Source organism: Telopea speciosissima, chromosome 11, assembly GCF_018873765.1.
Source record: "Telopea speciosissima isolate NSW1024214 ecotype Mountain lineage chromosome 11, Tspe_v1, whole genome shotgun sequence".
Lineage (NCBI taxonomy): Eukaryota > Viridiplantae > Streptophyta > Magnoliopsida > Proteales > Proteaceae > Telopea > Telopea speciosissima.
The window spans coordinates 12,559,481-12,572,294 of NC_057926.1; the positions used below are offsets into that span (position 1 = coordinate 12,559,481).

Sequence of the window (12,814 nt, forward strand, 5' to 3'; positions counted from 1 at the left end):
TTTTCAAGGCAATCTAGAAACTATAAATGCATGCCCTCGTCAGAGTAAAATTAGAAAATATATGATCTCTGTTCGATGATTAATAATGATATTCCAAAAAATAGAAAAGCATTCTGCAGATTCCCTCATCTTCCCCCCCCCCCCCCCACTAACTTTCTGTTTCACATCTTTCCTTTGCAGCAGTAATTTCCCTAGATTCCATCATCTTCTACCTTTCAAAACCCTAACCCTAGTTGCTGCCCAAATCCATCTAACCTACTTCTAATCATCCAAAACTTGTAAAACCTATTTCATTAGACTCCCCCACACCTGCCTAGCTTTACCATATAAGAATGTCCCTAATCCTAAAATTTATCTAAAACTTCAAATCTGCCCCCCATCGATTCAGCAGCTTACAGATCCTGGCTGTGCTGGCTCCTAGTGGATCTCCTATTTATCTAGGACTACATTATGGAGGATGGGGAGTGATTCATTGACGACAACACTTTGCGGAAGAGTATTGGTAATTTTCCTCAGATCTGGTATCCAGAATCTGCCAATTGCAGATCCAAAGTTGGTGGTATTTCTTTTAATTTAATGTCTGAAGAGATGAAACAGTGACTAAGAGGAGCTTTTGTTAGGAGACGAAGTGTGGGACACGTTACAAGAGTTGAGTGTCAACAAATTTCCAGGTCCCACCAAAAAAATAGGAGTTCCCATAATTGGAACCTCCCAGGATCTCAAGACATCACTGCTAAAACCTTCATGCTCTAACCAGAATGTTTTGAACCGGAAAAGAGTATTTATGGCTCTTGGAATCACTTCTGAACAGATTAGAATTGAGGCATGATCTGAACCAGTCCGTGGAAGTAACCTTTTGAAAACATCTATGGAAAAAATTCAACCAAGCCCCGTTGCAAAAACCACTATCCATAACTGCCGCCACATTCCCCACCCTACGATGATTATTCCATGTGAATTTGCATCCTCAAGAACTTAATTGTATTAGAGAACGCACATCAACCATATCCGCAAACTCCCCTGCCGATCCAAGTTAAAGGCTCCTGGCCCCCTCTTCTCATTAGAAGGCAACTTTGCATTGAAATCTCCCAACTTGCATGAACAGCAGTAAAAAACATTCCCCCCCCCACCTCTAACACCATAGAAAAAATAATATATTGATCCGACCAACATATAACAGAGGATTTCGAACAAAAATTCTTCCACATTACCCAAAGGTGAGGATGTTTACTATCCCTGACATTCTGAATAAAATTCGAAGGTTTTAGGTCTCGGTTTCGCCCCTGGTTTCGCCAGGCCACGAAACCGAGTTCTGCTAGATCTCGGCGAGTTGGTGTATTTTTTCCCGTTTTGACTCGGTGGTGGGTTTCGGTGGCCATATGGCCAAGATAGCTCCTGAAACTTGACATCCACCATATTTTAGGCCTTCTAAACACAATGGAAACATTAGTTTTTACAAACTCAAACCCAAAATGGTACTTTGACTTTGGACTCTAGGTTGGTAGTCTACGGCATAGGTGAGCTCTACCTTAGGCTGTTCCACACAATATTTAGAACACATAATTAAAGTAGAGGTGTAAAACAACTTAATTAAGCATTAGGGTTTATAAGCAGCAGAACCCAATGCACCTCCTTCTCAATTGAACCCCCAGAACTCCCTTGCAACACAACCTCCCTTCTTTCCGGCCTAACACCACCCGCGATCAACTTCCACAGTTACACCCTCCAACCACAGCACCCTGCATGAATCACTCACTTGCATGTCCAAAGCGTCTGCGCCGGGCACACCTATTCTAAGGTTCCTCATACACAATATATGGGTTGAAGAAATGAGGATCAGAACTCCCTTCTTGTTCCCTCTCCACCTGCACAACATCCACCCGAGGGGAAGAGTCATCAAACTCCATGCACACGTGAGCAAACTGCTGAAAAGCCAAACTCTGCGTACGTCGATCAAGGGCCATCGGCCTCCCTGCTGCCTTCTCTAATGGAAAGAGAATCTCCTCATGCCAATACTCCTACTGCATATCCGGAAATCGGATCCAAACCACTTTTAAGAAGTTACTCCAATCATTTACATTAAAATCCTCCTTCCATTGCTGAAAACTCGAAACTTGTCCTGCAATACGAAGAGGACCCCGACCCCAAGCAATAGACATATCATCCTCAAAAATCAAACCCACACATCAGTGAGGAGTTGGTAAATCATGGTTCCCATGAGAATGAGATGTTCCCTTGATTGTACAAGGATGTTGCTCTCTGGATCAGGTCTGCAGTTCTTCCATTCAATGACATCCACTTTGTTTCCAAAGCTAAATCTCCCTCCATCTCTTGAAAGTTGAGGCTTACCTGCCCTCTAGGCCAGACCGGTTTTTGAAAATAAAAAGAAAAATCAATTTTAGGCTACTGCATGTTTTTTCTTTTTTTGTTATAATTATGTGTTTCAAGGTCAAGAATTGAGGGTGAGTTCAGGTCCATGTCACATACTGTGCCAGTTTTGTGGTTGAAGATTTTTCTGAAAGAGTTTTATTTTGCTTGCCATCAGTGTCACTCATTATTGAGTAGAGCATGAGACGATGAAGGGTGTTTAGGTTGATCACCATTTCATCAAGGAAAAATTGATACTTGGCCTTCTAGATCCTCCTTATGTATGGCAGAGTGATTAGCTTATAGATCTTCTTGCCAAGGGTTTAAGAATTTAGGTAGTGGACAATTCCAATAGTAAGCAAGTTAAGATTGCATGATACCATGATACCGTGAACCAAGTTGAGGTGAAGTTTTCTAATATGCAAGTATGTGGGAGACTTCAATTTATAAATCTTAGTGTATACAAGTTGAAGGAGCAATACCGCATTTCTTGTTTTATCAGGAGGATTTGTATAGCTACTTCATTTAGTTTCTAGTTTAGTAGTGTTTTACACACAAGTAATTTTGCCATTTAATTTTTTGACTTAAGCTCAAGTCAAAATATTGCTATGGGTTGTTTCAAGTATGTAGGATCTTTAATTTATATAAAAAAGTATGTATGAGGGCGACATGAAGCTCTCAGGATTTCCATCCTCTCTCCTCTTCTTTTCTCTGTTTCTTCTTCTTTCTCAAAACCTTAACCCAGCCAAGTCAGTTTGATGCAAAGTAATGGTGTACTCAAGGAGGAAGAAAGGCCAGCCCAGTCAAGCCCATAATTAGGTCCACTAACTATAGTTATAACCAGCCCACATTAAGCCTTAAGACTTAATATAGTCAGGCCCATACGCTGGTCATAACTTAAGCCCATAAAGAGCCCATGTGTAGCCATCGGACAACGGGCTTTAGATGATCTTGGTGGTGATACCAAGTCATATCCCCACATTTCTTCAATTCTCTTTCTTCACATACTTTACTGTTCTGTCGATTCTAGAAACCATTACTCCTCCTACCGTGGCTATCATTAGGTTTTTTCTTCCTTTATTTTTTATAGATTATTCTTTATATTTATTTATATTTGTTAATCACTTTCCTACAGATTTTCTACCCAGTTTTTCCTTTCTACGATTTCTGTTTTCTCTTTATTTTGGTTGCTGTTTGTCTTATTGTTACTGCCCATCTATCCATCAGTTGAATCCCATATTTTGAGGAGTTGTTCACCCCTAGTAGGGCAGTCATATGACCGGCATATTCCTGTAAAACTTAAAGGAAAATTTTATAGGACAGTCATACGACCGACTATGATGTATGGTGCGGAACGTTGGGCAGTTAAGAAGCATCATATAGATAAACTCAGTGTGGCAGAGATGAGGATGTTGAGATGGATGAGTAGCAAAACTAGGAAGAATAAAGTAAGGAATGATCATATTAGAGCTGGTTTGGGAGTAGCTCCGATACATGATAAGCTACAGGAAGGTCGTTTGACGTGGCATGGCCATGTTCAACGGTGGCCTTTGGATGCTCCAGCACAGAGGAGTGATCAGATTGAAGGAACTAAAAGATCCAGGGGAAGACCTAAAATGACCTTAGGAGAAGTGGTGAGTAAAGACATGCATAGCTTAGGCTTTGTATCAAGTATGACCTCGAATAGAGCTGATTGGAGGGCAAGGATCCATGTAGCTGATCCCATTTTGTTGGGATGAGGCTGAGTTGTTGTTGTTGTTCACCCCTAGTAGGGATCCATTCGACCACAGTTTGTTGTTTATTAGAATTCCAGATCTCAAGTTACAGGCTTACAGCTTCCATCCTATACTTTCTAATTTCTGTTTTATCAGTCCCATTGTTCGAGCATTTATTCAGCAGCATATCTACCCAATTCGATTTGATTTTCAACCACATCCAAGTGCTGGTTGTCAAGTTATTTGAGTCCCTTATATTCTTTTCTGTTTGTTTTATTTTTCTTATCACTGTGATTTTGTACTGTGTCATGCTGTCTACTAATTTGTCTATGGGTTCATGAACCTCATCGCGGTTGAAATGCGAAGTTCAATTCCAGGGTAACATTTTAAACAGAATCTTGTAGGTTCTGACATGAAGCTGGGTTGGTACCTTTTCTGTGGGATGAGGATAATAATATTCATGTTGCTTCCTAATTCCCAGTAAGCTTTCTTGTAAAATTCCAGGAATGTGTTTGTCAAATCCCCTTTAACAGTACACCAGGCCTGTTAAGGAATGCGACTTTAAGCTCAATTCATTGAATGGTTTTAAGAAGATGAATGTGTGCAATAAAATAGTAAATTGCTTGAGAAATGGTTGATTGTCTACCATTATGCATTATGATGAGGTAAGAAGTGTATTGGATTCTCATGTCATGAGATCATGTCCAAAGTGTATACTGCTTCTACTTGCTATGAATTATTTACCTTGCACTATGAAGTCATTTCCACTGTATGCACTCAATTTTGTTAGATATATCTCTGATGCTCTTTGTTTACTTTAATTTCTTTACATTCCTCCTCTTGAATGGAAAATCATATATTAATGGTTTGGATTGTATTGATGTGGATTTGAAGAACACATTATTAAATTACTTTTAAGTTCAATTAGATATGTAATGAAATTCTAATAAGCAGTATGAATTTTACCTCTAGGAAGAGTTAGATGACATAATAAGATATGGTTCAATAGAGCTATTTGCTGATGAGGGTGATGAAGCTGGAAAAGCACGTCAGATTCACTATGATGATGCTGCTATAGATAGGTAATATTTTTAGTGCTTTCAGGTTTATTCTCTTAAAAAAATTTGAGTTATTTATACTTTAGTACTTTATTTTTGTGTGTACTGTTTATCAGATTACTTGATCGTGATCAAGTTGGTGGTGAAGAGACAACCATGGATGATGAAGAAGAAGATGGATTTCTGAAAGCTTTTAAGGTTTTGCTCTGTCTTTTATCATTCTATGTTCTCTAAAGGTTTATTCCTTATTTCCTGTCTTCTTGTGATTCTGATACTTTGGGATATGGCTCATGAATCCTTTTCCACTATTCTTATTTATCTAGACCATATATGCATCTAAGCATTCTTCCTTTAATATGTTTCACTACATGCTTCTTGGGTGAGGCAAATAATGGCTTGTTGTTGCCGCAGTGTGATGCAGATTGTAGGGAGTAAGAGGAGGTTTTATGTGGTCCAGTTTGGTTGAATACTGAACCAGTTTTTTACCAAAATGCAGTGTTCATGTACGGGGATTTTGAAATTCCTAATTCTAGTATGTGTGGGCCCAAGCTGGTATTGGAGCTCCTATTTATTCTCTCCCATAGAGCTGGCATTTCAGGTTTCCTATGTTGTAGGAAACTAACTCTTCAGTCCGCAAACAGTCTTTGCGTGAAGGTCTTCTAGTGGGGCCTAGTTAAATAAAGATTTGATGGCTGCGGGAATCTGATCTAGGCAAGAGTTTATCACCAGTCAATGAGAGCTGGCGTGTGGAGAGTTCTCTTTTGTACTTTTATGTACAAGAGTTTTTTTTCTTTGAAGATAATATCTGGTGGGGGTCATTGGGATAAGATTTAGGATGTGCAGTTTCTATTTCATAAAAGCGAGGAATCTGGCCAGCAAGGCAAGATGTGGAGGAGCCTTTTTAGATTGTTTTTTTCGTTATTATTTTATTCGTTATTTAGTAATGTAATCTGGATTGGTTTAATCTTACAAAATCCTTTCCTGTATAGAGCTTATTTCCAGGATTCCTAGATTAGGAAACTTCCTCTTATACGGGGGGAGGAATGAATTTTATAATTGAGTTTAAACAAGTCTATACATATGGGGCTGTTCGCAGCAGCAGCCCATTCACAATGGAATAAAAGTGAGTTTTGGCTTCAACTCTTTTGGTGTAGTGGTGATGCAGTTCCAGCCCTTTTGGTTCTGATTCCAATCATACCCTACTGTGGTGATTCAGTAGCTTGGTTTTATGGTGATTCCATTCCCGCAGGCCTTTTGGTGGTGAATCCAAGGTCGTATCATTTCTTGTTTCTTCTTCATATGTAAATAAAGAGATCAATTCTGCATTAGGGTGCAGCTTTAATGGTTTGAGATCAATTCTGCATTAGGGTGCTTTCAGCTAATTGAAGTGGATCATTACTAGTTATTTAAGATAAGAAGAAATGTTCTGTGTGGGAGTGTACCCCCTGCACCCTGACACACTTTTTTTTTGGGGGGGGGGGGGGCGCGGAATGACCACCCCACCTCTCATGAAAGGTGGTAATGACCAACCTTTTGATGCCGCCGCATGCGCTCCCATTGGCCCCCCACTCATGCAGGGACCACATTCCCCCACAAAGAACTCTTGCCCTAATATGTTCTGGTGTTCAATTTATATTTTGTGAAATGTTATCTTCTCTACATGTGCCTTCAAATTACAATACTTGGCATGACCTGCTTCTTTTAGTTCTTTGTCAGCATGTTAAGCAATATCCTTTTCAGCTTTCTTCAATCTCCAATATCTCTTAATTTGCTTGTATGTTTATCTGTTCTCCCGGTTGTTTGGTACATAGTGGTATATTGGGGATACATGGTCATACAATTTAGGATGAAAGAGTGAAATTTAAAGGACATTCCCAAAGACCGCTTCATTGGCACTCCTTGGTCTTTGCTGAAAAGAGACATCCAGGGTCTTTAAAACCTTAATAGTCTTAATGAGCTTAGTGTAGTTCCACACTTCCATAGAATGTAGAGTGTAGCATTTAATTTTCTCAACTTCCACCCCCATCAGGATTGGCATCTTGGAAAAGTCTTGTATTTCCCTCTTCCCATGGACACTAGAAGGATGATAAAAGACTTTTCCCAATAGAAACTTCTTGTCAAAAACTTTCTAATGCCACAACCAAATTTTTGTAAGCATCTTCCAGAAACACATGATATCTGAAACACCTGCGGAAAATGTTGCCAGACTTGTTTGCAAAAGGGAGATAACGAAATAGTTTGTCAGCAAATTCCACTTCATAGCTAAAAAGCTCGCAGAAATCTCGGCGAAATTTCGCCAATTGCAACATGGTCGAGATGAAACAGGAGGCGAAACCTTTGAGACTGTTTCGGTCAAAATTTCAGTAATTTCGGTCATGTCTACATTGTATCCGAAAAATGCACTGTTTCGGCAAAATTTCAGTCATTCGGTCAGGCCAAAACGAGACTGGAACCCGAGTTTTTGAACTATGAAACAAACATGAGGGGAAAGAGAGCAACATGTTCTTCTTTCTCCATACAAACTAGAGGTCAACACATCTTTATGGCTAATTCCCAACCCAGTGCTTTGCGTATATACTCTATTCCTGGTTTTACTTAGTTTAAACCAACTTTGTAAAGCAGATCAAACCAGCTACAGGCTGTTAAATCCAACTTCTCTACAGTAGAATTGGTGGGAGTAATGTAATTCTAGATTGGTAGGAGACCAACTAGAACCAATAACCAGGATCTGCTATGGATTGGGAAAATCGGCTAGGTCAAATTATGTGAAATTGTGAAATTAGGGTTAGGGTTTACTGGGACCTAGGGTTAGATGTTAGGGTTAAGTTAGGAGAGTGTGGATTATGTGGGAGAGAAGAGATGCTGAAAGTTATAGTTAAATTAGACGACTAAATCTGAAATTATTGAGGAATCCTAGTAGAAATAGGATTTAGGGGTAAAGGGTAATTTTAGACAATTAGCTGGTTGGATGATAATGAAATTTGAATCAAGTCTCTCTTAGAATTTGAGGAAGATTCAAACAAAATTTCAGCAGGTTCTAACGGTTAGATTTGGCTGGGCAGAATTCTCGCGAAAATCACCTTGCATGTGACCTTCTTGAAGGGAAGAAGAATAATTGCAGAATTTCAATTTCAGACAGACTTCTTGTTCGAAAATATCTTGAACCTTGCAGAGAAATTCCAACAACTGAATATATTTCTTCAATGGATCAGCTATGGCAGAATTGAAACTTTAATGGAGCTTGATTGGAGATCGATGGAGGGGGTTGGGGAAGGGGATGGCTTTCTCAGCCCACCCTGGGCATCTCATCCAACCTATCTCAGGATTTTTAACAAAGGCTAAAGCCAATTTTTCATTAATCAAATTCGTGTACCATGCTGGCCTACCTTACAAACTTATATAGAAGACTCAAAAATAGACTTTGACACTAAAAAGGAAAGGCCTAACCCTATCCTTAACTAATAAGGTAACCTAAATTGACTAAGTGAAATAATAAAGAAAACAAACTCAAAATAGGACTCTAATTAAACTAAGGAAGTAAATCCCGTTTCCTATTTTCTACCCGTATTTTATGCTCATTAAATTGACCAATTACAAAATAAACCCATGGGATTTGTTACCTGTGAAAATCAAAGAAGAGAAGAGGAAGAGAAGGAGAAAAGGGGAGAGGGGAGTTGTAGCCGTAAGAATTCAGTATATTCAATAGGAGAGCCAAAAAGATATAATACATAGGTATAGGGAAGAAGTAAAAAGACCAAAAAGGACCTCATATTGGGGCTTAAAGGAATCTCGTGATTAGCGCTAGTCACGAGATCCTGTTTGGACCCCACGACAAGCATTCTAACACTCCCCCTCAAGCTGGAGCTTATATATCAATCATGCCCAGCTTGTTACAAATATTCTCTATCCTCCCATTGCCCAATGACTTAGTAAATACATCTGCAAGCTGCTCTCTAATTCTGATACGGTTTGGAAGAATCAATCCACTCTACATCTTTTCCCGAACAAAATGGCAGTCAATTTCAATGTGCTTCGTCCTCTGATGGAACACAGGATTGGAACTTGGAAGCAATATGAATTGATGCTTGATTATCCCACCATAACTGCATGGGAGTTGAAATCTTGAACCCCAACTCAGACAATAGTTGTTGTAGCCACGTTAATTCACATGTTACTTGTGCCATGGCTCTGTATTCTGACTCAGCACTGGAACGAGCCACAACACTCTGCTTCTTTTTCTTCCGTGAAACCAGATTTCCTCCAACAAATGTGCAGTACCTAGTAGTCGACCTCCTGTCAGTTGGAGATCCTGCCCAATCAGCATCTGAAAACCCTACAACTCTATTATGTCCATGATCTTGATACACAATTCCTCTACCTGGAGCCTTTTTGAGATACCTTAAAATACGTACAACTGCATCCCAATGAGATGTCCGAGGAGAGGAAAGGAATTGACTCACCACACTCACTGGAAAAGCAATGTCAGGTCAAGTAACCGTTAAGTAATTCAGCTTACACACCAATCTTCTATATTTCTCATGATCATCAAGAGCATCTCCCCCTTCAGCAACAAGTTTCACATTCTGGTCCATGGGTGAGTCAATAGGCTTAGACCCGAGCATACCTGTTTCAGTAAGTAAGTCCAACACATACTTTCGCTGTGATAGAAAAACTCCTATCCAAGACTGTGCCACTTCAATTCCCAAAAAATATTTTAACTTCCCCAAGTCTTTAGTCTGAAATTTTTGTTAAAGGTATAACTTCAACTCTGTTATACCAACTGCATCATCATCAGTGATGATAATATCATCAACGTACACAATCAGAAAAATCCTCCCTGCATTTGACTGTCTATAAAAGAATGAGTGATCACTTCCACACCTGGACATGCCAAAGGCCAGAACAACTTCAGTAAATCGGCTAAACCATGCACGAGGAGACTGTTTTAGGCTTTCAGCCCATACAATGATTTTTTTAATCTACACACCATTCCAGACTCCCCTTGAGCAACAAACCCTGGTGGTTGCTCCATATAAACCTCCTTCTGTAGAGTCCCATGTAAAAATTAATTCTTAACATCAAACTGAAATAAAGGCCAGTGATATGTGGCTGCAAGTGATATCAGAATACGAGCAGAAGCAAGTTTGGCCACAGGTGAAAAGGTATCTAAGTAGTCTATACCATACACCTGTGCATAATCCTTAGCTACAAGTCTCGCCTTCAAACGAGCAAGAGAACCATCAGGATTAACATTCACTGCATATATCCATTGATAACCGATGGCAGTTTTCCCTTGGGGCAGCGGTACAATATCCCAAGTATTATTCACCTTTAATGCCAGTAATTCTTCCTCCATTGAAGTCCTCTAGCAAGGACTAGATAATGCCTCTATCACAGACTTAGGAAGGGGGTGGGGCTCAACAATAGATAAAAAGGAACGAAATGGAGAAGACAAAGAAGAATAAGAAACAAATCTAGAAATAGGATGTTGAGTACAACTATGGGTACCTTTTCGTTTAGCAATTGGAATGTCAAGGTTAGAAACAATAGGCTCAACTGAAGGGGTAGCCGTGGTAGGACCTGCAGCAGAAGAAGACGTGATAGAGTCGGCGAGAACACGAGGGGCAGCAGCTACTTGTGGGCAGCGGACATAAACCTTGGTTGGCGGCAATCCCTGTGCAGGAGCTGGTGGTGTTGGAATAGAAGATTGAATGACATAAACCGGGAAATCATCATCCAACTCAAAGGCATTTACTGGATCAACATGATATGGCATGGATTTGAAGGAGGAGACATCAGCTGTAATAAAATATTCCGCATGGATGGAGAAAAACAATGATCCCCCTTTTGGGTACGAGAATAACCAAGAAACATACACTTAATGGTTTTAGGATCCAACTTAGACAGTCCATGTGTATGATTACGAATAAAGCACGCACAACCAAAAATACGAGGCGGCAAAACAAACAATGGTTCAGTTGGAAACAATAAGGAATGAGGGATTTCGCTCGGAAAACGGATGAAGGCATATGATTAATAAGGTAGCATGCAGTTAGTACGACATCAGCCCAAAAATGTTTGGGAACCTTCATTTCAAACAACAGGGAACGAGTCACCTCCATTAGGTGACGATTTTTCCTTTCTGCCACACTGTTTTGTTGTGGTGTGTCAGAACAGGAAGACTGGTGAACCATACCATGCTGTACCATAAATGTAGAAAAAGGAGCAGAAAAGTACTCTTTGGCATTATCACTATGAAGAATTTTCACATTCACACCAAACCGAGTTCGAATTTCAGAAGCAAACACACAAAATATGTCACACCTCGGCCCGGTTTATAAGGGCCAAGTGTGACTGGATGTCTCTGACATCCAACCAACCCACCAGGATCGCAAGTGCTGTACTCTATTCGCAAGTCTCATTCACAATTACAGAATTAAATGCAGCGGAAACAATTTAATAGAAGAATAAGGCAGCAAATAAAGAAGATCTAGTGATAACAGCAGTATATATATTAAGTGAAATTGAGTTACATGGTAAGTTCACAAAAGTAACCCAAAAACCTAAAAAGACTTGTGTACAATAGTCTATACAAAAGGGTTACACAAAAAGAGAAAGGAAAGAAGTAGCCTGTCAGCCAGGCGGCTCAAGAGAAGGCACAGTCGTCGTAAGAGCACGGAGCATCGTGCTCCACCAAGAGGGGAGTGTCAACTCCGAGAGCTGGAGGTGAGTCCTGTGTAGAGGAGACTCCCACAGAAGCACCAGAAGCAACAGTAGCAGACATGTCATCTGAAAAATAAGGTGATCATAAGGGGTGAGCGCCACTAACCCAGTAAGGAAATGCATGCAAACATATCACAACAGTCATGATGAATGTCCTAAGTAAGCATGCTCCTAACATGGATTCTAAGTCGCATGAGGTATAAGTACTACTGTAGCAGCATACTAGCTTCGGTCCTGGAATATCATAATCAGCCATCGGTCACTCGAGCGAAAGCATTCTACTATGGTGAAGACCCACCAGTTCCGGCATGAACCATCGGACCCTAGTAGACCCCCAAAGACTAACCCTATTGTTAATCCCACAGCGGAGCGGATCGCTAACATGGGGACAGTGAATGGCATCCCGGTATTACCCTTCGGACCTATCACGGGTTATTCAACACCTCAACCCCTGTTGGTAAGGGTCGTAGCTCTGGGTTATGAGCACCCTAGCCCAATGCAGTCTAATCATGATGGCATATGTATGTACAGTTCAATTTTTATAGTAAGCAGTGCAACATTAACATCATTGTACAGTATCAAGTAATATCATTGCAATGCAGTATGCGATGCAACCTAATCACATGCAGTCTAATGCGGAATTATAAAGCTAATAAACTACATGATCTGAACAATAATAGTGATGCATGACATGGCACACTGAACAAAAAGAAATTAAGAGATTAAACACACTGAAATTAATTCATATTCCCTTATCTGAAGTTGTAGACTAGACTAAGTCAGTTACCCTCCAAAGATTCCAGCAATACAGACAAACACAGGGGTAAACAACCCATACACAGTCCTAAAACATTGGAAAACATCAAGTATTGGGGTCAGGGATGAGTTCAGGTCAATACCCAAGCATTGAAGGGCAATTTGGTCATAAAATGTTGAATCGGATTTAGGGGT

General features: G+C 40.1%; 1 protein-coding gene across 1 annotated transcript in view; it reads left to right on the forward strand.

The window, feature by feature from the left end:
- Nucleotides 1-12,814, forward strand: part of LOC122646699 (CHD3-type chromatin-remodeling factor PICKLE) — a 154,567-nt gene that overhangs the window by 55,296 nt on the left and 86,457 nt on the right. Inside the window, exons 19-20 of the mRNA XM_043840299.1 lie at nt 5,055-5,164; nt 5,257-5,338. Coding sequence (XP_043696234.1) covers nt 5,055-5,164; nt 5,257-5,338 — 192 coding nt within the window. The remainder of the gene's footprint in view (nt 1-5,054; nt 5,165-5,256; nt 5,339-12,814) is intronic.